Raw genomic sequence first — 26,635 nt, forward strand, 5'->3', positions numbered from 1 at the left:
GAGGAACTTCCTGACAGTAAGGGCTGTTCGACAATGGAATGCACTCCTTCCTCGGAGGGTGATAGAGTCTCCTTCCTTGGAGGTCTTTAAACAGAGGCTGGATGGCCATCTGTCAGGGATGCTTTGATTTGGATTTCCTGCATGGCAGGGGGTTGTACTGGATGGCCCTAGTGGTCTCTTCCAACTCTACGATTCTATGATTCTATGAGTGGATTTCTGTGGCTGAGTGGGAATTCGAACCCAGGCCTCCCAGAGTCCTAGGCCAGCACCCAGACTACTGCACCACACTGGCTCCTTGCTGATACCTGCTTCGGATGGTCACCATGTGGTGACTTGGGGGCCTTTCCCTGGAGCCCTTGGCGCCCTGTGCGTGGCCCTTTACTCCTAGGGAGTCCCCTCTTGTCACACTTTCCCTTCTTAGGATCTCCTAGATCTCCATTCTTGCTCCCTGTTGAGCAGAATGAGACCCCTGGAGGTCCTATAGTCTCGCTGCCACCACCCAGTGAATCGTCAATTTTTCAAGCACACACTGGGACTTGCTTGAAAGAGAGATCTAGTTTCCTTTCTTGCTCACCCTGAGCAATCAGTAGCCGAGTCTAGGCATGTGTATAGGAGTAAGAGAGATAGCAGATGCTTTTTAAGAAAGAAGTTTATTTTAAAAAGGGATAGAATAGGATAGAAAGAATTTATAACACTCTTGCAAAGCCCCTTTGCCTTGAAGGTCAAACAACGTAGTTACAGAGTTCATTCCAGACAAGCCATTGTTGAAAATAACAAAAGGCCTAAACGCACTAGCTAACTACTCACAGAAGATGGGATTTGTAGTCCTCTTGAGTTCCTGGATGCAGGGAGGGCCCTTTGCCTCTCGACCTGCATTCCCCAGAGTCTGTGTCCCTCAGACTCCAAGAGACATCATCTGGTTCCCCCAAGAGGAGAGAGGGAGAGACAAAAGAGCTCATGGCCTCAAAGGGCCTTTTAAAGGTTTCCCATAGAAAGTTCTTGAATCTCGCGGTCCTACTCTCTGATTGGTCAGTTAGACCTTACATCAGCTATGATGTCACAGCTCATTAGCATGTGATGTCATCTCTCATTAGCATGTTCCTCCTCCCAGATTAACCCCTTATGGTTCAGAAGAAGTTCCCAGATGACTGGAGGACCTAGTCATCACAGATGGGCAGTGAAAGGGACTTTGGCCTGAGTTCATGGATTCCCCATCATCCTCCCACCCTCCGCAAGAAGGCCTGTCACTCAGTGCAATGAGCCATGCCTTCCCTAGCCTATGCCTGGTGGGGCTGGCTGTGCTGGACAGGTGCTGTTTGCCACACAGAGAGGGGGTGCTAGCAGGAAATTTGGTCTTCCTCATATGAATCCAAGCCAACAGCAGCTTCATACATGGAGATCTTCATAAATGACCAAAAGAACAGTATGACAGGGCAAGGGCTCTTTGTCCACCCAGAGCTTTCCTTGTCCACTCTCCAGGGCAGGAGAAGAGGACTGCTGAGTCGCAGCAGTGGGAGTAATGAGCCTGGGTCCCAGTTGGTGGAGGTCAGCAGGTTGCTCTGGTTTCTTCTGGGAGAAGGCACCCAGATGAATTTCTGTCTGGAGGTACTGAGTCACAGAGGCCTCCATTTAAGGTGCTGTGGAGGGCAGGGTCGTGGCATGCTGGGTTGCAAAGCTGCCTTCCAAAGCCACACAAGGTGACCCTGGTCCTGTCGCCATTTGTCTTCTTCTGGGCATAGCAAACATGGCGTTGCTCCAGTGATAAAATCATAGAGTTAGAAGGAGCCCCATGGGTCATCAACTTCAACCCTGTGCTCAATCCACGATTCAGACCATCTGCAGCATCAGATATTCTAGGCAAATGATGCCATTGCCTTCATGTTGTCACTGTCAAGAAGTTCCTTCTAATGTTCAATCAAAATCTTCCCTCCTGTAACTTTGTACCTTTAGACCTGATCCACCCCATGAGACAGCAAAGCATTTGTTTCTGTTGAATTCCATATTATTAATTTTAGACCAGTTATCTAGATTATCAATGGCATTTCAAATTCTTCTCCTGTCTCCCAATGTGCTAGCTACCCCTCCCAAATTTACATCATCTGTAAATTTGATAAGGATTCCATCCATCCCATCCATCTAAATAATTGATCAAAATATTGAAGAGTGTCAGCCTCAGGACAGAACCCTGCGGCACTCCACTTGAGACCCACCTCCCCTTCCAATTTGAAGCACAGCCACTAATGACAACTCCTTGAGCATGTTTTCCAACAAATTATGGTTCCCTCTGATGGTGTTTCCATCTATTCTATATTTAGTCAGTTTGCTAATCAAAATATCATGGGGGACCTTATCAAATGCTTTCACTGTAATCCAGATGGACGACATCCATAGCATTCCCACCATCTGGTGGCTTTGAAAAAAGTGGTAGATTTTAATCTTCCTTCAATTTTTTCTCTCTCTTCCTCCCTCCCTCCTTCTCCCTCACTCTCTCTCAAAGTTGTGGCCGCCAATGACCTAAAGTGGCAGACCTCTGGCATGTTCCGTCCCTTCGTGGAAGTCACAATGATTGGACCACACCAGAGTGACAAGAAGCGGAAATTCACCACCAAGTCCAAGAGTAATAACTGGTCCCCAAAGTACAACGAAACCTTCCACTTGTAAGTCTTCCTGATGGCCTTCTTCTTAGTGTCCTATCCATGTCTGGAACATGCCCTCTTTTCCTTTACTGCTACTCTCATTTGCCCACTGCCCCCCTCCCAGCGAGCGGGCGGCCTTTGTGTTTTCTCCCTCCTCCACATGTGTTTTAGCTACTGAGCCTTCCTTCCTCTTCTCTTCACGCTCACCAGTGGACACACAGCCTGGCCCCAGATTAGCAGGCCTTTCAGGAATGCATTTCACGCCCCTTGCCTCAGCAACCTAAGAGACCCTCTGACTTCTTGGACTTGACCTTCCCTAAGAACCCTGGTTGCTTTTCCATCCTCAGCAAGTGAAAAGGGACCTGGGTTTCTTTGAAGGGTCCCAGTTTGAACTTTTGTTCTGCTTGGACAGGCCCCCTCTGAGCTCTCTCTCCATGCTCCCTACAGCTGAAGCACCTTCTTTTCTCTCTGTGTTTCTTTTTTTCTGTCTCACAGCATCCTTGGTAATGAGGATGGTCCGGATGCCTACGAGCTGCAGGTGTGTGTGAAGGACTACTGCTTTGCCCGTGAGGACCGGGTCCTGGGCATCGCTGTGATGCAGCTCAGGGATGTGGCGGACAAAGGGAGCTGTGCCTGCTGGTGCCCACTGGGACGTCGGGTCCACATGGATGACACGGGACTCACCGTTCTGCGGATTCTCTCTCAGAGAACCAACGACGAAGTGGCCAAGGAGTTTGTCAAGTTGAAATCAGAGTCCCGCTCCACCGAGGAAGGAAGCTGATCCTTCTTTTTTTCCCCCAAGCTCATTGTGTGCCCTGTGCCAACAATACCCGCAAAGTGTGCGACTGTTGGCTCTCTCACATCCCAGCAGGAGCTTCAAACCTCAATCAAGCCCCTGGTCAGCTTGGAGGGACCAATTTCAAGAATGTTGAGGCAAAGGCAAGAACTTGGGGGGCAGGGCAGGAGAATTTCATTCAGGTTGCATGCCTGCTTTGTGGTTGTCCCTCCAGAGCTGGTGCCATTAGAATGAGGACCTGGTGAGTGGGTGGGCATTGAAGATGAAGCCAGAGCATATGGCTGTGGACCTGAAAGGATGGTAACGAGAGGGTGCTGCGGCAGGGGGAAGCAGAGACTCTCCTCCCTCAACTTCAAATTGTGAACTTGAAGAGAAGCAGAAATTGGTCTATAGCTTTGCATTCCAGACTGGCATTGCGGGTCCTCTCCCTTGTGTTTCTGCAAGGAGAGCTGTGGAGGAGAGGGGACACGCTTGTGTCCATGAAATGGTCTTGTGTGGTCTTAGCATTAGTGGCTTGGCTACTGTTGGCCAAGTCTGAGGAAGTCCCAGCAGAGAAGTCCTGTAAGTGTCTCCGATTCAGCGGTAGAATGGCTCACTGAACCCCCTCTGCCCTCCTCCCCGCAAACAAGCCCAACACAGACCAAAAATGCCCACTGGCCAGCTCAGCATTGTCCTCTTCCAGGGCCGCCTTATTATTTTCCATTCATTTCTACACCACACCTTTGTCGTGAAAGCTTCTTTTCTCCCATCAGTCTCCTATTCCCCCACTCCTACATTCCTGGTGGAGGTTTTTGGGCCAGATAGGGAGCGCTTTTTCCCAGTGTGACCAGTACTCCCAATGTGGGCGGGGGGGGGGGTGCCATGGCACTTGAGAGGAGAGGAGCAGCGAGGCTGCTGGACGTAACCCTGGCTGCTGACGTTGGGCCATCTGGTCCTCTCGCATCAGGTACTCTCCATAAGCATCTGGGGACTGCATGTGGGGGACCAGGATGGGGGTAGGTATGCTGTTTGTATATTTGGGGGTGGGTGAGTTGTTTTTGCTAATTTTTCTCTTGGCACCTGTACAGCTGTATGATATAAACCTTGTATTTCACAAAAATCTGGTTTTAGATGCTGCTTAGCTGTGGTCAGTGGACGTAATATAAGAAATGCTCTATGGGTCACCAGAAGATTATTACTGTTGCAATTTTTAATCCCTGTTCCATGTGCCACTGGTGCAGGAGGTGGTAAGATAGTCTTTAATAAAGGACCTTTTAGCAGCATTCCTTCTTTGGCTTGGCTCTTACTGGGGTTACCTGTTGGCCCAGATGGAGCAGGCAGTTAGAGTTTGTGTGCGAGAGAGAGAGATTTAAACAATACAATTACTGTACTTAAATGGGATAAGAGTACATGAAATCCAACAACAGGGGGAAACACCTTAAAAGGTTACAGAAAATAAAACCCTGCACATGCACAATTAAAGTAAGTTAAGTCCTAAAGTCTTTAATAGAAAGCCTTGGTAATGAAAAGAAATCAGTGTTGGTGCCAGTTGGATGCCCAACAGGAAAGGATCCCAGGAGGGGGAGCCCCAGCAGAGAAGGTCCTGCTCCCATGCACTCCCCCATTGCATTGCCCCACTAGTGGCATGTGAGGTGGCCCACCCCTCAACCCACCCCCAAGCAGGCCTCAGTCATAGCCCAGGCATTTTGTGAAGAAGCTATCCTTCAGATATCGAGGTCCCAAGCCATTTAGGGCTTCACATGTCATCATCAGTATCTTAAATTCAGATTGGAACCACACTGGCAGCCAGTGAAGCCCCTTTAAGACTTGTATTATGTGTTGTCCAAATGGTACGCTGATCACCAATCTCATTGCTGCATTTTCCGCTAGCTGAATTTCTGAGTTGTCTTCAAGGGCAGCCCCACTCAGAGCACATTACAGTGGTCTAATTGGTAAATTGCCAGAGTGTGGATGACTGTGGCTAGGTTATCCTTATCTAGGAGAGGCTGTAGCTGGTGCACCAGCCGGACCTGGACCCAAGCACTCTCAACCACAGAGTCCTCCAGTGACAGTTATGGATCCAAGAGCACTCCCAAGTGACGTACTTGCACAACCCCATCCAAAGCAGGTAGCCTACCTAATTCCAGATCTGAGAGTCTGCAACAGGACTTCCTATTCCTATCTGACTGAGTTGGCCCCATATGTTAGCATGGCCAGTGGTATCTTTAATAGATTAGAAAGCTGGACCAAAGCTAACAAAATGAATTTCAAAACGGAGAAATGAAAGGTACTGCACTTGGGGCGGAAAGATGAAATGCACAGATATAGGATGGGTGACACCTGGCTGAATGAAACTACATGTGAAAGGGATCTGGGAGTCCAAATAGACCATAATCCAAACATGAGTCAACAGTGCAATGCAGCAGCTAACAAGGCCAATGCGATTTTAGGCTGCATCAATAGAAGTATAGTGTCTAGGTCAAGGGAAGTAATGGTGCCACTCTATTCTGCTCTCGTCAGGCCCACCTGAAATATTGTGTCCAGTTCTGGGCACCACAATTCAAAAAGGATATGGAGAAATGAGCATGTCCAAAGGAGGGCAACTAAAATGGAAAGCTTGTTTTCTGCTGCTCCAGAGACCAGGACCCGGAGCAATGGATGCAAACTACAGGAAAAGAGATTCCACCTCAACATTAGGAGGAACTTCCTGACAGTAAGGGCTGTTGGACAGTGGAACAAACTCCCTCAGAGTGTAGAGGAGTCTCTTTTCCTGGAGGTCTTTAAGCAGAGGCTGGATGGCCATCTGTCGGGGATGCTTTGATTTGGATTTCCTGCATGGCAGAATAGGGTTGGACTGGGTTGCTTTTAAGGAGTTTGTGGGGGTGGATTGGCCCCAACTCTGTTGGGCAGTCAGCTCAGGACTGGCATCTCTTGCAGGCTGATGTTCCTGCCACCCTCTCGCCTGAGCCAGAGAAAAGCTGCCACACTCAGAGGCATAGCTTGTATATTTATGCAGATCATGTTTCAGTGATCCCTCTCCTCTCTTCTACAGCCTTTCCAAGTCCAGCAGTGCTGCTGGGTAAGTAGAAGAGGACGGAGAATCAGTTTCTTGTGCCAGACTTGGAACTTCGCACCTCTTTTCACCAATGCACCAGGTGACACCCCCTGGATCCCCCTAGCCATACATTTGGCCTGGGCCAGTCAGGCACTGGACCATCTCCCTTCCTGATCTCTCCCTAATAGTCAGTGCCCTTACTGAGGTGGTCTGGCCAGTGCTGGAGGAAACACTCACCTTTGCATGGAATGGGAATCTCTGGCTTCAATAAATATGATATCTAAGAAGATAATAGAGAAGAAATCTGGGAAGGCAGCATGTGAAATAAAGGTACAACAGGCCCTTGGTATCTGATGGGGTTTGGTTCCAGGACCCACTGTGGATAACAAAATCCATGGATGCTCAAGTTATATTAAATACAGTGGCATACTAAAATGATGTCCCTTACATACAATGGCCAAACTGAATTGATATACAGTATTTTGAATACTTTCAAGGTGTGGATGCTTGAATCCATGGATAAACAATCTGTAGATATGAACTGTAAAACAAAACAGTCCAACATAGGAAGCAGACTTCTAGAAATTCACTCCAGCATCCCAGGGAGCCTTCATAGCCAGTCCGGAAACTACAAAGAATATTTCCCCCCAGGCTTTGTTGTTGTTTTTTAATCTAATCAGAAGGACAGACTAATTCACCTGCTGGGATTAAGTGGGAGCCACATCTAGTAAGTAAGAAAGGTATGAGGGAAAAGAGGATCTGAGCTGGGAATCCTTTCGAAGGTGAGAGGTAGCAAAGATGCTGCACAGACAGTGGCAGGATTCAGAAGGGGCTCATCACTAAAATCATGTGGTTTCATGAAATGATGGCCAACTAGGGGATTATTGAAATGAAAGTCTGTTTGGTTATTATCAGCACAGCCGGGTGCAAACCGAGCAAGGTCTTTTTAAAATTCTGGTTCCAGACTGTCCAGTTCACAGGGGACACATTTCACGAGGCTGAAAAGGCGCTCTTTTATCAGCTGTAAAGTCCAGTGTGTTTCATTCTGGCAGTAAATGGTAATGATTAAATGCTTTTGGAGTTTCTGGCTAAGAAATACAGATTTTCCTTAAGCAGTCCCCCTGAAGAAGATTTTGAAAGAATATCCACAGGCCAAAATACATTGAGTTTTAACCTAATGAAAGACAAGAATTATTTATTATTATTATTTATTATTAAGAAAGAAAGTGGGCAAGAAAGTTATGATCTTCTCAGCATCTTGAGATGTGCTCCTTTTTGTCCTGTGGATTTCATTGGCTGCTCAGCAGTTTTGCTTTTCCTGTTAATATAAGAGGAGTGGACCAGAGGAAGCTGGGTCAGACCGAAGGCCCAGCCGGTCCAGCAGTCCCCACAGTGGCCATCGGGAAGCCCCCAGGAAGGCCATGAGGTGGGAAAGCCCCCCCCCTCCCCCCTTGCTTGCCTGATACTGAGAGGCAGCATTTTCTTGTTTTTGGTGCTGGAAGAAAGAAGCAGAGATCCATCTTGAATAGGGACCACTGATGGGCCTTTATGGACAAATGTCCAGTCTTCTTTTCTCATAGCCCCCCATTGCAAGAACTGGTTATGTATTCCTGGTTGGCTTCCTGTCTTTAATTGATTTTCAGTCCATTAGATTTCTTCTTTTCTCCATAGTCCAATGAGGAGGGAATAGTGGTCCTACTTGTCAAATTTGCAGAGGACACTAAATTAGGAGGAATAGCTAATGCCCCAGAGGACAGGATCGAAATTCAAAATGACTTGAATCATAGAAAGCTGGGCTAAAGCTAACAAAATGAATTTCAATACAGAGAAATGTAAGACACTGCACTTAAGCAGAAAAAAATGAAATGCACAGATATAGGATGGGCAACACCTGGCTTAAGGAGACTATGTGTGAAAGGGATCTGGAGGTCGTAGTAGACCACAAGTTCAACATGAGTCAACAATGTGATGAAGCAGTTAAAAAGACCAATGCAATTCTAGGCTGCATCAACAGACGCATGGTGTCTAGATCAAGGGAAGTCATAGTGCTTTGGTCAGGCCTCACCCAGAATAATACTGAGTGCAGTGAAGGGGAACCACCGTTCAAAAAGGATGTGGAGAAGGTGGAGCATGTCCAGAGGAGGATGACTAAAATGGTGAAAGGTCTGGAAACCATAAAGCCCTACTAGGAGAGACTTAGGGAGCTGGATATATGTTTAGCCCAGAGAAGAGAAGGTTAAGAGGTGGTATGATAGTCTTGTTTAAATATTTGAAAGGATGTCATATTGAGGAGGGAGCAAGCTTGTTTTCTGCTGCTCCAGAGACTGGACTCAGAGCAACCAAGTCAAATAACAATAAAAGAGATTCCACCTCAAAATTAGGAGGAACTTTCTGAGAGTAAAAGCTGTTTGAGACTAGAACACACTCCCTCAGAGAGTGGTGGAGCCGCCTTCTTCAGGGGCTGTTTTTAAATAGAGGCTGGATGTCCATCTGTCTGGGGTGCTTTGATTGTGAGTTTCTGCATGGCAGAACAGGTTTGGAATTGATAGGCCTTGGGGGTCTCTTCCAACTCGATGATTCTATGAAGCTCTTAAGGATTTTGTCAGACAGCAAACCTGAAGAATTCATTGTCCAAACATTCATATTAAGATTTCCAATGACAGTTCCACAACCTGAATCCAGTTCCACCCACCTTGTCAGCCATGAGTAAAGACTGAGCAACAGCCATCCCTTGAGGAGGCAGACATTATTATCAGTGGTTCCATTGGAGAGCTGCAAATGATGGATTCTGAGGTGGAATTTGATTTCTTATAATAATATAATAATAATATTTATTTGTATACCTCCCTATGGCAAACCAATCCAGGCGGTTGACAACAGTAAAATATAAAATGTAACAATTAAAAACACTTTATCCCTCCCCCCCTTAAGACAGTAGTATTAAACAGTATAACATATTAAAAACACAAGCAATGTATTTTATCAAATAAAAAAAGAGCAAGCAAGACGTACACTATTTAAGTGCAGGGGAAAATGCTATTTTTAATGTGAAACCCATTCAAAATGGATGCTGTGACAGGACTGCCTGCTGGTGCGTTGGAGGCGTTTCATGCCAGTTTCCCTGGGGTAAATTCTTGCCATGACGGTGGGGATGGGGGAGAGCTGGTTTGGATTAGAACAGAGCCTCGTAATTCATCCCTCTCGCCTCACGAGACAAAAATCTCTAGGTGGACACAATCCCTGCTCCAATAGATGTGGCAGAAGGTGGGTGGCACAGGAGCCCTCCAGGAACTGGTTGATTCTGATCCATCTTGCTGCAATTTCTACCCTGCTTCTTCTGTGGAGCGTGGGACAGGTAGCAGGATTAAAATACCACCAAAATCAGCAGGATAAATGTTGCGATGGCTGACCAAAACACCAACTTCTTGCATCTTGGCAAAACTCTGGAAGATTGCAAGCCTTCAGGTATAAGCTGAGATCTAGAGTATCTTCCTGGTGTGTGTCTGGAAGGGTTGCCTTCACTGCCTAGACAAAATGCATGGCTCTCACTTTCCAGGGGTCATTTGTGGGAGTGATCCATGGGGGAGAAGAGGGTTGTGCAGAATTCAAACCATGCAGGAGCTTTATTGATTGGGATTGACGCTCCCAAACAGCCCGCAGAGGGTCCAAAGTACAGGCCCAACAGACAACCTTGATGCAAGACCCTTCTTCATCCAAAGTGGTTGTCTTTTGGCACAAGACGAGGCTCAACCTTCATCTCCTTGGCAGACCCCTCTCTCTGTCTAGTTGTTCTCATGTGCCTTCACGTAGGCTTCGACTTCTGTCCACCCTTCTTGGCCCAATTTATTATTTGAACCCTGGTCTCCCAGAGGAGTCCTGGCCCACCACTGAAGCCATCATGCAGCCGCTCATGGGTAGCCTGGTTGGGACCTTTCTATGTGTGGGGTGTCTGTCCCGGTCTGGCTACAGCCGAGGAAGCCCTGCGGCTGCGGATGATGATACTGCCAGGAGCGCCCCATTCTCTTGCAAGTCAGCTCTTGTTTGTTCAGTCCTATCCTGTGCCAGCTCCACCTTCAGAAACAGGGAGTTGGAACCCTCTTCTACACACACACCAAGAGAGACACAAACACTGTCCCAGTGCCACTCCATTGTAATCCGGGGCTTACCAGGGCCAGCACCGTCTTCCTCTTCACGTTTACTGGGCATTACTAGGTGGCCTTTGGGGCCCTGTCCTTCGTGTGGGTGTTTTCCAAAGAGACAAGCTTCCCCATGGCCTCTAGGAATCGGGGTGCTTGCTTTGTCGGACAACCTCAGAGAAGAAAGGAGTTTTTGTGAGTGGCCCCAGGTGAGTCCGGTTGCTTGGAAAGGTCCCAGGGTTTTGGAGTTGTCCTAAGGGACCCTTCTGGCTGAGGGGCAGCCTTTCCCCTTGGGCCCTCAGGTGAGGGGGCAATCTCACCCTCGGGGCATCCTCTGCTCCTCCTCTTCTTCCCTCTCCCCAAGGCTCAGGCTTGGCCTGGGAAATGGGGGTGCAGGGGGAGGGAGTAAGCCCCCAGGGCACTTCAAGCCAAAACTGGGCAACTGGTGCCTCTTCAAACACTGAAGAACTGCGACCACCATCAGCCAGTTTCATGGGAGAGGTAATGCAGCAGTGTCTGGAGGGCAATGGGTTTTCCATCCCTGCTTCCATCCCCAGCTACTTTCTCCTCCTAGCTGCCAAGCTGGAAAAGGTGAGGGTGGACTTCCATAAAGAGGGGCACCTTGTGGTTGGTTCCTCAAGGCAGCAGTGGTGGCGGCTCATCATCATCATCATCATCATCATCATCATCATCATCATCATCATCCCCTGGCATTGTGGGCCACTGCCCTGGCACCCTTCTGATGCTTCCTGGCTCCTAGAATCAGAGTTGGAAGGGACCTTAAAGGTCATCTAATCCAACTCTCTCCTGGGCAGTGTAGGAAACCTTATGCTTCAGCATTCCTGAGGGAATGAATGACTGCCCAAATTCTGCTTGCAGAAGGAGGGTGCCTTCCCTAACTTCTGAAGTGTGTGCATTGGGGAATACTTGCACTGACTCTTTCTGCAACTGTTGGACAGTGCTTCCCTCTGTCATTCACACAAACTGGTCAACGCTTTTGGCTGTTTGGTGAGGAAGCGTCTGCCTCTCTCTTCTTGTGCCTGCTGGACTTTCCAGGGGTCAGGCCAGGGGCTTCCTACTCATTACAGCCACAGGTCCAGTTACCAGATGTGACCGAATGGCCTCTTCTTGTCCCTCGGCTGACTCCACTCATCATCCGATGCCTCTGTTCTTTTCCTTGACCCTCAGAGGGAGGGTTTGCAGATGACTCTACAGCCCAGATAAAATGTCACAGCAACAGAAACCCTCCCAGAAATTAAAAGGAGATTTTTGCTGTACAGGGCCAGGCCCAGGGGCTTTTTTCCACAGCTCCTTCTGCCAAGGCTCTCCAGTCCAAAATATCCTGGCTCCTCCACGGTCTCTCCAACCAGAAAAGAAAAGTCTGAAAAAAACAACAGGGGTTTGGTATCTGGAAAAGCGGCTGCGGAGGCGAGAGGGAACTTGGGTGGGGAACTGAGCAAGTTGTGTCTGTTTTTGGACATTGTGGATGGACAGTGGTTAAGAAGGGAAAGAGGACTCCTTGCATCTTGTGACCCCTAGATTTCAGGCTGCGTTTAGGGAAATGGGGATGACCTCACTGAGGAAGATGTATATGCAGTAAGAAAGCACAGGTAAGGTTTCCCTCTTTTGTCTGTTTGCTGTTGCTGACTGCCTTTGTGTCAACCTCCACTCAGGGCAACCCTGGGGATGAGACATCTCCAAGGCCCCCTGTCCTCCATTGCTCTGATAAAATCATGACCGTGATCTGTCTGATTGAGTTCATCCATCTGGCATGCAGCCTTCCCCTCTTTCTCCTACCCTCCACTTTCTCCAGCACTGTTGTCTTTTCTAATGCTTTGTGTCTTCTCATGGTGTGACCAAAGCACGACAGCCTCAATTTTATCATCTTGGCTTCCTGGGGGGGTTCAGACTGGATTTGTTTTAGGACTCAATTGTTTGTCCTTTTGGGCATCCATGGTATCCTCCTCACTCTTCTCCAGCACCAGATCTCAAAGGAATTGATTTTCTTCCTATCTGCCTTCTTCACTGTCCAGCTTTCACATCTGATGGGGAACAAAATGGCTTGGACAATTCTAACTTTAGTGCTCAGTTGCATATCTTTACACTTTGGGATCTTTTCTAGTTCTTTCATGGCTGCACTTCCCATTCCTAGTCTTCTTCTGATTTCTTGACTGCAGTCTCTGTTCTGATCAATGTTTGATTCAAGGTATGGCAAAGCTTTAACTATTTTAGTTTCCTCATTGTCTAGGTTGAATTTATGTGTATTCAGTTTACATAATGTTGTTTTGTTCAGACTTTTGTTTAGACTCCATAGTCATTATTTTTGTTTTCTTTATGATTAACATTAGGCCTGCCTTTGCACTTTCTTTTTTGATTTTCTTTAGTAATTGTTCCAATTCTGTGATGCTTTCCGCTAGTTGTATGGTGCCATCTGCATAGGAAGGAGGAATTGCAGGGAATTCTGTGAGGACTAAGAGCAGGCTTGGATCTGAACGGTTCTCTAAAAGCCCAAGAAATTCACCCATGGCAAAGAGGAGGAGGAAGGCTCCCTCCACTCTCCACAGCAAAATACTGAGAGCCTCATGGCACTTTCAACCAGGGAAGAACAAATGTGGGGACAGGCAGGGTGAGTGGGGGGCTGCATGCATCCCCATCCCTGCATCTTCCCTACTGCTCTCACTCCAGGTGCTGGGTCACTGCAGAGTCTGGAATCTGTCTCAATGTGGAGCATGGGCTCTCCTTCAGCTGGGGCTTTGACCGGACTTTCCAGGACATTTACTTGACTTGCCCACATGGAGCTCTTGGCTTAAGCAAGAGCCAGGTTTAGGCTGCCCAAAGTGACTTGCACACCTTTATTGGTGTATACAGTTTCCTAAGTATGTTGTTGTTGTTGTTCCTCCATACAATCATAGAGTTCTAGAGTTGGAAGAGGCCCCTAGGGCCACCCAGTTCATGCAGGAATACACAATCAACGTACCCACAACAGATGGCCATCCAGCCTCTGTTTAAAAACAGCTTCCAAAGAAGGAGATTCCACCACTCTCTGAGGCAGCAGCATCTTCTACTGTCAAACAGCTCTTACTGTCAGGAATTTCTTCCTAATGTTTAGGTGGAATCTATTTTCCTGGAGCTTAAATCCATTGCTCCAGGTTCTAGTCCCTGGAGCAGCAAAAAACAAGTCTATTGTATGCCTTCAAGTTGTTTCTGGCTTTTGGCGACACTATCACTGGGTTTTCTTGGCAAGATTTGTTCCAAGGGGGTTTGCCTTTGCCTTCCCAAGTATACGGCAGATCCCATCTGGAATAGTGTGTCCAGTTCAGAGTACCACAATTTAAGAAGGATGTGGACATGATGGAGCGCGTCCAAAGGAGGGAAGACCAAAATGGTAAATGGTCTTGAAACCATAAAACCCTATGAAGAGCAGTTTAGGGAGTTTGTTTTCTGCTGCTCCAGAGAATAGGACAAGGAGCAATGGGTTCAAATTAAAAGGAAAGATATTCCACTTAAATATTTAGAAGAACGTCTTGATGGTAAGAGCTGTTCAACAGTGGAAGACACTCTCTCAGAGGAGGGTGGCGGAGTCTTCTTCTCTGGAGGTCTTTAAACAGAGGCTGGAGGACCACCCGTCACATCTGGTTTTGATTGTGTCTTCCTGCATGGCAGAAGGGGGTTAGACTGGATGACCCTCTGGGGTTTCTTCCAAATCTAGAATTCTATGATTCTATGTAAGATAAGTTCTTCTCTCCACATTAAGGTGAACATATACTGCACCTTGCCCATCTTCTAACTCCATGATGCCCAAAATACTATTTTGCCTTGAGTACCAGCTCTGGGAAAATGTTGTTGTTGTTGATGATGATGATGATGATGTATTATCTTCATGTTGCTTTCAACATATGGGATCTTTAAGATGAACCTATCACATGGTTTTCTTGGCAAGGATTCTTCAGAGGGTCTTTGCTACCATTGCTTTCTTCTGAGGCTGAGAGACTGTGTCCCCACCAACCGTATTGTAACAGAAATTTCAGGAAACTTAGATTTCTAGGATTGGCAGATCAATAGGATTAGCAAGAGGACCTAGTAATTGAAAATCCATAAGTTTATTTCCAGTTGTCGACAAAGGAAAACATTGAACTCAGTGGAATTCAAGTTCCAAAAAGCTGAGAACCCCGAACAAGACAAAATGGCTCTTTTTATATTATTCAAGACAAAGAGGCTTCTTCAATACACCTGATTGGCTAATTACAATTTAAACATATAGAATTCTTACAATCAGAACAGAAATACATGCATACATTAAAACTGCATCCTCACTCCTTACCCCTCCTGTAGGAATTCAGTGGCTTTCCCTCTTAACCTTGCTTCTAAATGTCTGCTATGTATCCATATCTCAGTAGTTTATGTTATGTCTTTCTTACTGGTGCCAGCTTCCATTCAGGTCAAGATGCACTCACTATTCGTTTGCTCTAGTAACTCCAAGCCTTTATTTAAAAACTATTTCTCTGGCTAACAAAGGTGACTCCATCTTTCTATAGTTTTTATATTTCAACAAGGAATTTCCACCACAGTATCAGTGTCTTTTAAATGTTTGGTGAGTTGCTTAGCTCAAAGGATGCTTGTGAGAAGGTGGATAACCTGAGGATAATTTTCACCTGTGTATACTGGTACTCATTGTGTGAGGACTCCAGGTTTAACAAATAAAGAAGGTTTTATTTTTAAATAGGCAAAATAATGACTCACATACACACAATGGTAATTCAAACAGACACACCATACAGAGTTGATCGAAATGGTATGAAGCTTGAATAACAAAAGGTTGTGGAGGTAATATTTACCAGTTGTGCCGAAGGATCCATGGAAAGTGGAACATGGCTCAGACAAAGTCTGAGGGCAACACAGTGAGTAAGGAGACCCTCTGTGGACACACAAGCTGGAAGTGGGAACTGATATTTGTATCTGATTTCCAGCTCCAGGGATGTCTTAAAATGCAATGTAGAACTGATGGCCTTCACCCAGAACCAACAATGGGATTCCAGAATGACTGATGGTTTTAACTTTGAGGTAACAAAACAGTGATTGGATTTAGGACGTCCCCAAGGTAGATGGACAGGGAGGTTGTCTGGGAACACAACAGGGAGTAGGTAGGAGATACTGGCTTACTTGTCTTGGTGCCATGAGACCCCCTTTGTCTCTGGGCGCAAAGGATATGCAGAGAGCCTGGGGGAAGAAGAGTGATCAGCACATTCATTAAGCCTTTTACCTAGGTTTCCCATGTCTTTGGGCCTATGCTCCTTTTGCAAAGGTAATTTCTCTGAGTTGCAAAGGCTATTGTGACCTCTTACACATGCCTGGCTCTAGATATGAAAAATATGGAGCGCCTCAAATTCATTGTGGGGATGCAGGATATACTAACAACATTGGGAGGTATCCTAGGGGCCATCTAATTCAACCTGCCACTTCAGTTAGTCATTGGGTCCAAGGGCATACAGGGCTGTGGATACAAGAGTGTTGTGCATTTGCTCTTGATTTGTTCCACCGTCTCTAAAGAAACTTCACTAAAGCTTTGAGGAGTAAATCCCAATGTAACTTTTTGCATGGTAACAGAGAGGGCACAGCAGAGAGGGCAGGAAGGAGATGTGGGAACCTTAGAAATGTTCCCATTTGGCAAAAGGGAAGATGTAGGAACACAGCGAGACCGGAGGCGAGGCGAGGGGGATCTGGAGTTCTGTGCAGGTGTTTGCTGTGCGTTGCCAGCGGGGGTCTGCACACAACGTGCCGATTCCAAAAAGCTCCTTAATCTCTGTGCGGCTTTAACAAGCCAGACTGCTCCCGTCTCCTCAGCTTAATGACTTTCTTGCGTCGAGGGCTTGATTAGCTCTAATGATCCTTCTTCCCTTCTGAGATTTTGTGGGAGAAGGGCCTCAAAGGCAGATTCAGGCAGGAGAACAAGCCTGCGTCAGAGCCCAGCAGGAGGGCAAAATAAATGGATGGGGCTGGAAGTTCTGATGGAGCCAAAGTCTCTCTTGTGCCACTGCTGAAGGCAAAGAAGGCTGGAGGAAACCAGTTGCTGGACTACCCAGCCATGGTCAACAGGTTTGCATACATTGCATGAAGATGCTGCAGTTACCGCTCATGTCATTAAACACCAAAGTCAGGCTCATCCAGGTCAGCTGTAGTATTTCCAGTTTCTATGTATGGTTGTGGAAACTAGACAGTGAAGAAAGCAGATAGGAAGACAATCAACTCATTTTTAACTTCTTTGAAATGTGGCACTGGAGGAGAATTCTGCAGAGATCATAGACTGCCAAAAGATCAATATATCTGAGAAGAAATCAAACCTAAACGATTCAGCCGAGGCTGTTGTACTTTGGAAATATAATGAGCTGGTGTGACTCGCTGAGAAAGAGAATAAAGCTTGTGGAAATGGAAGGCAGAGGAGAAAAGGAAAAACAGAGAGTCCAGCAAGGAAGGCAGCACTGCTGCCTTCACTTTGCAAGACCTGAGCAGGGCTGGTGTTGACCAGGAGGGTCTTAGAGGTCTCCCACTCGCAGGGACACTGCAGTCAAAGTCAACTGGATGGCAAACAAGGACAATGCTAATTTATATGTACAGCGGTGCAATTTAAAATGATGTTTTCTATTTGAACAAAATGGCAGCACATCAGACTTGAGCTGGGCAGACTGCAGGTGAACCCTGCACCTGCTGCGGAGTTTGTTGCTTGCTGCTAATTTTGAATGAGGTTGCCAACACCATTCTGGGCCCAGAGATTTCAGAGTCTAAAGCATGACACATTGATGAGACCAGGGTTCAAATCTTGACTTGGCCATGTAAGCCCCCAGGTGACAAGTCACACTCTCTCAGCCTCAGAGAATGGCAATGGCAAACCCCTCTGAAGAAACATGCCATAGGGTCACCTTAGAGTTGCCATAAACTGGAAGCAACTTGAGGGCACCCAGCAATAATAAATAGTTTTCTGTGGGTTTTTCGGGCTTTGTGGCCATGTTGTGGAAGAGTTTATTCCTGATGTTTTGCCAGCAACTGTGGCTGGCATCTTCAGACAACAACAATAAAGTTTGCTGTTTTGTTAGATCGATTCTCCTTCTTGGAGATCCTTAAGGAGAGGCTGGATGTCCATCTCTCAGGAGGACTTTGGCTGAGGTTCCCTGAATGAGTGAAGCGGGTTGGAATAGATGATTTCTCATTCTCTTCCATCTCTATGACTCAATGAGGAAATCAATGGATTCAAATTACAGTGAGCCTTTTATAGCCACTGGATTTGGGTTCCAGGACCCCCAAGGCTACCAAAATCCATGGATGCTCAAGTCCCATTATCAACAATGGGTAGTGAAACGATGTCCCCTACAGAAAGTGGCAAAATCAAGGTTTGCTTTTTTGATATTACCAATACAGTACTGATAGATTACCCTTTACAAGATTTCTCAGCTTGACTTGAACTAAATATTTTACCTCTAAATCCCTTCTTTGTGTCCTTCTTTGTTTCCACTTCTTCATATCACAAAATCCTTCTATCCACTTGTCACATCCCCCACCTTTGTTCGTGTTTCTGTGCCTTCAAAGTTGTTTCCGACTTATGGTGGAAACTGCAACCACTGGGTTTTCTTGGCATGATTTGTCCAAAGGAGGTTTGGCATGGCCTTCCCCTGAGGCTGAGAGAGTGTGACATGCCCAAGGCCACCCAGTGGGTTTCATGGCTGAGCCAAGATTCAAACCCTGGTCTCCAGAGTGACAGTCCAGCACTCAAACCACTATGTCACACTGGATCACACATTCGCCATTGCACAAGAGGAAAATAAAACAAACGCATGGGGAGACAGGAAGCAGTTGCACAATGCTGGCCTTCGCTCGGCAGAAAGGGTGGCGCCGCACACAACTGCTGTGTGTGAGTGTAGATTCACACCATGCAAGTGTCCTGTCTGGGTCCCTGGGCCGGCTGACCTCTTTGTAAGAAGGCCTGGATGGAGTAAAATGTGAAGGAAGGCCCATTTGGGGTGTGGGGGGAGATGTATACATGGTGGAACAGGATCCAGGATCTGCTGCTGTACCTCTGCTGTATACTGAATCCCAGCTGCAAGGAAGAAGACCCCAGCTCAGCCTTAGGAAGAACCTCCTGAGAGTGGTAGGACCCTTCCACAGGATCCCTTGTAAGGGGTGGATTTTTTCCTCCTTTTTGGGGGGAGGGGAATGCTTTTAACTAGATCTTGGATGCCTGTTTGTATGGGCTGCTCTGGTGGGAGAGTCCTGCCCTACCAGCAGAGGGTTGGATTAGATGGATTTGGGGGATCACTTCTGATTGTATACTTCAGAGCCAGCTCCTTCTGCCTCTTTCTCTGGCTTCTCTTTTCAGCCTCCATGGCAAAGTGGTTTGTGTGTCTGTGTCTTTGTCTTCCGGTGTGTCTGTATCTAGGGTTGCTATACTGCCGGGCCTCCAAACCGGGAAAATGTAGGACACAATTTTCAAATGTAGGACACAAAAATGTCCTACATTTTCCCTAGCGATCACGGCAGGGAGCGGAGGCCAAGCGGCGAGGGAAAGCCTCCACTTAATTTGTGTGTGTGTGTTGCCCGTAGAGGGTTTTCTTAGGCAAGGAATCTCTCTACATACTGTATATATTGTATTCTGTTATCTATATAGGTTCTTATTTTTCCCAATATATTGTTTTATTTAGATGTATAGTTCTTTCTTCACTTCTGTCGGCTGGTCCTCTGGGGCACTGCTGTGTAACCTCAGAGAAGGGAAGCAGAACAGCTCCTTTCCTCAAAGGTTTCTGGAAGGGACTCTGAAATGTCCCAGCGTCCCTCACATCATGTGGGGAGATTGCAGCTGGTTACCATCTGGGGCCTTCATTGGCCATGCTCCACAGGGCCATTTGTGGAGTTTTCGTTTTTCATGATTGTGGGGTGTGTTTTGTTTTTGTTTTTTTTGTGTGTGTGCAAAAAACGATCCTGCCTATTGAAAAGGAACACTCCCTTCACCCCAAGGCAAGCCAGGTGGCCTCCAATTGCCCGACTCTCCTGTTACAGCCGCAGGTGATTCCTTCCCCAGATAGAGCCACCAGCATTGTTCTCTTCTCCAGTAACACAGCCCTTTCCCATGTGTGAAATGGGATAATTGCCCAGAGGTCTTGGTTGCTTTTGCCTCCATCTTGCCTTCCTCTGTTGCTTGGTCCCCCCTGGAAGGCCAAACTCCATGCAGCTTTTGCAGGTCAAATGGGAGACAACGTCCAGCACAGGGTCACCTCCTGCCAAATCCCAGTCCAGAACAGCATTGCTGGGGAAGGGGACTGAAAAGATCTGTGATGAGCTTGGGCTTGATCTGCTTCCTGCTGTTTGCTTCCACTTGTTTTGACCCTTTACCACATGGTTGGTCTTGGATGACCTCTTCTTTCCATTCCTCCAACAAGTCTCTGCGGTTAGAGAATTTCTATTGATCTGAAGTCTCCCATCACTGCAAGTGGAGGGTCATAACAGGTCTCTGTCCGGAGGGACCTACGTTCTCTATTTATTTAGATGGGGAGGGGGGATGCAGGAAGGGCAGCAGGTGGACTTGGGCAATAGAAGAAAGGGAGAGCTTGAGAACACTAAAGGGATTTATATTAGTGGACCACAGGCTGAACATGTGTCAGCATTGTGATGCAGCAGCTGAAAAAGCAAATATGATACTAGGCTGCATCAGTAAGAGTATAGTGTCTAGACTGAAGGAAGTAATAATCCCACTCTGGTCTGCTTTGGTCAGACCTCACCAGAATACTGTGCCCAGTTCCGGTCACTACAATTCATAAAGGATGATCATGTCCAGAGGAGTTGCAGCAGATTAATATGTGAGTTTATATTCTTTGCATTACTGCTAATGTTGCCATTTTTTAACACTGATTTTGTTCCAGCGCTGTGCCAAAGAGAGCCCCACAATCAGTCATTCCTGCTCACGTTTTTGGTATGAGATGTGGATGGCTGCACAGAAAAGAGCCTCTCACTTAGCACACCCCTTCCGTTCTTTTCCTTTCTGGATTTCTAGAATCATAGAATCGTAGAGTTGGAAGAGACTACAAGGGCCATCCTGTCCAACCCTGTGCCATGCAGGAAATCCAAATTAAAGCATCCCCGACAGATGGCCATCCAGCCTCTGCTTAAAGACCTCCAAAGAAGGAGACTCCACTACACTCTGAGGAAGGAGTGTGTTCCACTTTCGGACTGCCCTTACAGTCAGGAAGTTCTTCCTAATGTTAAGGTGGAATGTCTTTTCCTGTAGCTTGCATCCATTGCTCCGGGTCCTAGTCTCTGGAGCAGCAGAAAACAATCTTGCTCCCTCCTCAATATGACATCCCTTCAAGTATTTAAACAGGGCTATCATATCACCTCTTAAGCTTCTCTTCTCCAGGTTAACATCCCCAGCTCCCTGAGTCGTTCCTCATAGGGCTCCATGGTTTCCAGACCTTTCACCATTTTAGTTGCCCTCCTTTGGACACATGGCTCCAGTTTCTCAATGTCCTTTTTGAATTGTGGTGCCCAGAACTGGACACAATATTCCAGGTGGGGCCTAACCAAGGCAGAATGTAATGGCACTATTACTTCCCTTGATCTAGACACTATACTTTTATTGATGCAGCCTAAAATTGCATTGGCCCTTTTAGCTGCTGCGTCTCACTGACTCATTTTCAGTTTGTGGTCTACTTGGGCTCCCAGATCCCTTTCACATGTAGTTTCATTCAGCCAGGTGTCACCCATCCTATATCTGTGCATTTCATTTTTCTGCCCTAAGTGCAGTACCTTACATTTCTCCGTGTTGAATTTCATTTTGGCCCAGCTTTTCTAGTCTATTCAGGTCATTTTGAATGTTGAATGTTGATCCTGTCCTCTGGAGTATTAGCTATTCCTCCTAATTTGGTGTCATCTGTAAATTTGATAAGTATGCCCCCAATTCTGTCCTCCAGCTCATTGATAAAGATGTTGAATAACACTGGCCCCAGGACAGAGTCCTGTGGGACCCCACTGGCCACTTCTCTCCAGGATGAAAAGGAGCCATTGCTGAGCACCCTTTGGGTTTGGCCAGTCTCTGCTCTCTATCCAAGGAATGCCTTTAAAACAGAGGTGGGGAAATACTAGGCATTAGGGAGGGGGGTGCATTTGCCCTGTGGGACCTTGGAAGGATGCACCCCCTGGCCATTTCACACTGCACACCTCACACACACTCAAAATGCCCCCTATACCACCACATAAAAGGGTAATTTCAGCATGAGATCCTTTTTTACAGCAGGAAGGGGGGCACTTTTTGCACAAACTTTTTTTTGAAAGGGTTTGTGTTTTTAAACTGTGGTCCAGAGATCTTAAAATCAATACCCATTCTCCACCTGTGCTTTAAGACAACCCAAACAAGCACATAAAAGCAATTCTGAAGCACTTCAAACAACCTGAAGCAATTTACTTTAGGGCAATTCAAAACAAACAATGCAAACAAAACAGAACCTGCAGTCCAAAGAACTGGAAAAGCCCTAAATGCTCAAATGAACAAAATACCCTTGGCATGAACAGGTAGGGTTGAAAGTGGCACCAAAACGAGGGCAATGCTGGTACAAGGGGTGCTACAGCCAAAAAAGGTGGGGTGTGTGTCCATGTGTCTCCTCTTAAATGGCTGGATGACAATCACAGACAGACCAGAAGATGAGGTGGTGGACTCACATTACAGACATGAAAACCAGGACCTGTATGGCCAAGCAATATCAGAATGAATTCATGATGACAACAGTTTGAGGAAAAAGCTAGGAGAGGCTGCAGCAGTTTGCTTTTGCCTGGATCTCCTGGGAAGGGCACCATTCTTCCCATCCTCTGCCTTCCATGTATTAATTGATTGCAAAATACAGTGAGGGCCCTTGGTATCTGCTGGGACCCTCCATGGATACCAAAATCCATGAATGCCCGGCCCATTAGAAAATGATGCCCCTTATATAAGGAGGGCTGGCTGTATTTTCATATTCTGAAGTCAGCTTGCACCTGAATAGTTCTCTGGCCATCGGAAGGAAAATCTAACTGCTGACCTCCAGCTTCACCACAGTTATTGTATTCTTTTTAAGTATGTTTTATGTTTTAAATTCTACATTGTTTAATTGTATTTTAAGGGTGGGTGGGTTGAGGGTTCGGACTGTATATTTTAATCTTGTATGCCGCCCAGATTGCTTTTTGTAGAGAGGCGGGATATAAATAAATGTTATTGTTGTTATTATTATTATTATTATTATTATTACCTGTTGAAAGTGGGCCAGGGACAAAGGGGGCAAAGAAAGAGGAGGAAAGAGAAACTGGGGACATTTTAAAAGCTGCTGAGAAAGTGGAACAGCAAAGGATTAACTGGGACTTTTTTGGCCCCCCAATTTTTTGTCCTTGCCAAACCTGACATTTGCAGGGTATGTATTTTATGTTCATTTCAAAGGCAGCTTAACTTGGGGAATAGGTGCTTAAAGGATGGAAGCTGCACTCTGAGATGGATTTATTTTCTGGTTTTTGGTTTTCTTCTGCCTTTTGCTTTGCAAAACACTGGCAGAGAAACTGGTCAGTGACTGTGGCTTGAGGCCTGACTCCTTCTCACCCCTTGCTGGACCCCAGGGAACAGGGGTATGCCACCCATTTGTCTCCGGACAGCCCTCCTGGGGCTGCTTTGCCCCCTGCCCTTTTGTGGGTAGGAGGGAGGGAAGGGGGAGAGTGGATGTCGCTTGGTCCATCCTCTTAGAAGTTTAATACACTAAGGATAATTTCAGCATTAAAGAGAGATTAAAGCACATTTAAAGCATCCCACAAATAAAGTGAAAATGGCAAGTAATTGTGCGAATGATTATCACACGCAGTTGCACAAATAAAGTGATATCGGAAATGCATTGTCGCTGAAATCTCAAAAGTAAAAAGATGTGCATTAATGTCTTTGTGGCCACTTTAATGGTGTATTGTGTGCGACGTCGTGTGAAATTGTTTCGTGTATTTACACGATATTCACAGGGTAAACTCCCGATCTCCTTTGTATGATAAACTCCTTCCTCCCTTCCCTGTCCTGGGCAGGGTCTCCAGGCAGCCTCCAGGGGGGCTCTGGAAGGCAGCCAGAGCACTTGCACAGGTGAGGGATGGAAGGGAGCAAGGCAGCAGCTGGTGTGTCCATCATCCTGTAATCGTAGCTGCCACCTGAACCGTGTCCGCTGCCTTCTGGGGAAATGGGCTGAAGGGACCTTGTTTGCAGACTCTGCACACCCAGCTGAATAAACAGACCCTTTATTGATCTCATTCACTTTTTCTCTGGTCCCCAGGAGCATCACCATAGGTGCCCAGAGCTATAGGAACACCCACAATGCCCCGCTTTGAACTGAAACCTCGCAAGAAGCGGTTGAAAGGTGAGTGAGCATGGTACTCCCCTGTGGCACCCACTGGCCGGTCTCTCCTGCATCCGTCCTTGGACTGTGCCACAGACTGACCCACCTGCCAGGGCAGCTGAGGCTGCCAATGCCTTCATTGTGGCATGGATCCACTTCCCTCCTGGGAGAGATCCTGGCTGTGCAGCATCTGCCTGCTTGTCTTGTCTGGTTACAGTGACCGGCTTGGAGGATGTGCCCTAGAGCCCCTCCAGCCAAGAAGGAGGCCTGGACCAAGAAGTGGGGATGATGTATCTTCAAAAGCCCATCATTTTGGGAGGGGGAGGCTGAAGGTTTGGCATCCAAACAGAGTTGTGGCCTAGATTGTCCCTTGTTTCCCCACCACCCCAACCAATGGAAGACCCCAGAGTGGCACCTTCCTGCAAGAAGTAAACAAATAGTAAGCAAGGAAAGGTAACTTTTAAAGTAATGCATTCTCTCTCTCTCTCTCTCTCTCTCTCTCTCTCTGTGTGTGTGTGTGTGTGTGTGTGTGTGTGTGTGTTCCTCTTAGCTTACTTTCTTTTCCCAGCTCTGGGTCATTGGTACCATTGCTTTGAATCCTGGCATAGCTCATGTCTATACTGCTTCACGGTGAACTAAACATCCTAAGGCATTTACAAACTGTAAGCCAATTGCCCACAACAAACTGGGGACTCATTTTACCAACCTACAAAAGGATGGAAGGCTGAGTCAACCTGGAGCCCTGTGGGATCAAGCTCACAACATTGTGGCTGCAATTGGGGCAGATGGCTGTTGAGTCTCTCCTTCAGAGAGGAAAACCCCAGCCAGAGGTTCTCAACCTTCCGAATGCCGTGATCCTTTAATACAGTTCCTCATGTTGTGGTGACTCCCAACCATAAAATTATTTTAGTTGCTACTTCATAACTGTAATTTTGCTAATGTTTTCCTATGGTCTTAGAAGACCCCCGTGAAAGGGTCATTCAACCCCTAAAGGGGCTGCGACCCACAGGTTGAGAACCGCTGCTCTAGGCCATCACTTCCACTGTGAGGCTGCTTTTACGGTCAGTGCATAATATCCAACCCAAATCTGCCCCTTGGGAAGGCAAGTCTGGATTTTCGGTCTGAAGGGTGCTCCCTCTCTCCTTGTCTCCGCTTTCTAATTTCTGAATTTTTAATGCTGGTTTTTAGACTCAGAGTTATAGTGCAAAAGTGCTGTTTCACGGTTGTACTGCAACTCTAAAAAGAATTTCTTAAAAAGGGAAGATGAGAGGAGGGGGCATGCTGTTCCCATATGTCTTGGAATTAAAACAAAACCTACTTTCCTTAACTGCTTGAAACATTTTGTCTTTCATCCATGGTTTCTTCTCTTTCTTTTTGTCTACTGAAAGTGTCTGTCTGCATTCTTCCTTTATTAGTCCCTGTTTCTGGTTCTCCGTTGATTATGCTTTCTCCAGCAAATCTGTTTCTTGTATTGTTAGTACATTCTGTTGAGATATTTTTCAGTTCGTATTTTGGTGTCACAACTGGTTTTGTTTTCTTGAGTTTTATTCTTATTTTTGATATGAGTAATTCGTGATCTGTGCCACAGATCTGTGTCAATGCCTGGCCTAGTCTTGGCTACCAGAGCTTCTTCATCTTTTACTCCCAATTATGTAATCTATTTGGCTTTTGTGTTGTCTCCCTGGCAATGTCCATGTGTATAGCCTTATTTCTGGTGGTATGAAAAAGGTGTTTGCAATGAACAGGTTGTTGGCCTCCTCACAGAAATCTTTCAGATGCTCACCTGCTTCATTTTTTTTGCTTAATCTGAATCTGCCTACTGTTTTTTTTTTTTTATTCCTCTTTGCTTTCGATTTTGGCATTCCAGTCACCTATGAATATGATCAGCTTGACATCCTGCATTGTTATGTTGTCAGTTTCTTCCTGGACTCCTTAACAGAATCTCTTAATTTCTTCCTCCTCTGCCTCTATGGCTGGTGTATATATTTGGACTATGGGCATATTTATAGGTTTCCCAATGAGATGATTCAGTCTGATTTTGCATCATACGCTTTTGCCACATCCCTCCTTAGGATGAAGGCTACCCTGTTTCTTGGGGTCTTTTCATTTCCTAAGTAGAACACTTTGTGGTTGTCTGAGTCAAAGGCTACATCCACAATGCAGAAATAATCCAGTTTGAGAACTCTTTAACTGCCATGGCTCAATGCTATGGAATTCTGGGAATTACTGTTTGTTGCAATTCCCAGAATTCCACAAGAAGACTGATCCATAGTAGTTAAAGTAGTGTCAAATCAGATTATTTCTGCAGTATGAATGCAGCCCTTGTGACCCATTCCTATCCATTTAGATATGGGGGGGGGGCAAAGGGAAGTCATTGGCTCCCCAAATCAGAACATAGTCCTCGCCCCCAACAAAATTATCTTTCAATCCCAACATTTTTAGCATTGCAATCACTTTAAAACTCCAGCTGAGTATTGAGGCATCCTGAGAAAAGGGGCAGTACAAAGGAATGTAAACAGAGAAAATAGAAATGTTTTTGGTGAGAACAGTTCTCCATGTCTCAAGGACCCTTTTGCACTGCATGATTCTAGTGTAATGATTCCCCTTTCATTGCCTTGGGAATTGTAGTTCTGTGAAGATTCTTGGGGATGCAACCAGGGCAGTTA

General features: G+C 46.4%; 2 protein-coding genes across 9 annotated transcripts in view; both read left to right on the forward strand.

Annotated features, from left to right (window-relative positions):
* UNC13B (unc-13 homolog B) overlaps nucleotides 1-4,694 on the forward strand; it is a 295,806-nt gene extending 291,112 nt beyond the window's left edge. For all 6 annotated transcript variants that reach the window (XM_042454370.1, XM_042454371.1, XM_042454372.1 and 3 more), the window contains 2 exons: nucleotides 2,498-2,657; nucleotides 3,132-4,694. In XM_042454370.1, the coding sequence (XP_042310304.1) occupies nucleotides 2,498-2,657; nucleotides 3,132-3,417 (446 nt within the window). In that variant the 3' untranslated portion in view covers nucleotides 3,418-4,694. The remainder of the gene's footprint in view (nucleotides 1-2,497; nucleotides 2,658-3,131) is intronic.
* A 7,322-nt stretch (nucleotides 4,695-12,016) lies between these two features.
* The window catches only part of LOC121922184 (phospholipid-transporting ATPase ID-like), a 136,162-nt gene continuing 121,543 nt past the window's right edge, over nucleotides 12,017-26,635 (forward strand). Inside the window, exons 1-2 of one of the 3 annotated variants that reach the window (XM_042451274.1) lie at nucleotides 12,017-12,212; nucleotides 23,907-23,990. In XM_042451274.1, coding sequence (XP_042307208.1) covers nucleotides 23,948-23,990 — 43 coding nt within the window. In that variant the 5' untranslated portion in view covers nucleotides 12,017-12,212; nucleotides 23,907-23,947. Of the gene's footprint in view, nucleotides 12,213-18,459; nucleotides 18,765-23,906; nucleotides 23,991-26,635 lie in introns of those variants that run through there. The other 2 variants (XM_042451271.1, XM_042451272.1) reach the window with 2 other exon arrangements.

Source organism: Sceloporus undulatus, chromosome 2, assembly GCF_019175285.1.
Source record: "Sceloporus undulatus isolate JIND9_A2432 ecotype Alabama chromosome 2, SceUnd_v1.1, whole genome shotgun sequence".
NCBI lineage: Eukaryota > Metazoa > Chordata > Lepidosauria > Squamata > Phrynosomatidae > Sceloporus > Sceloporus undulatus.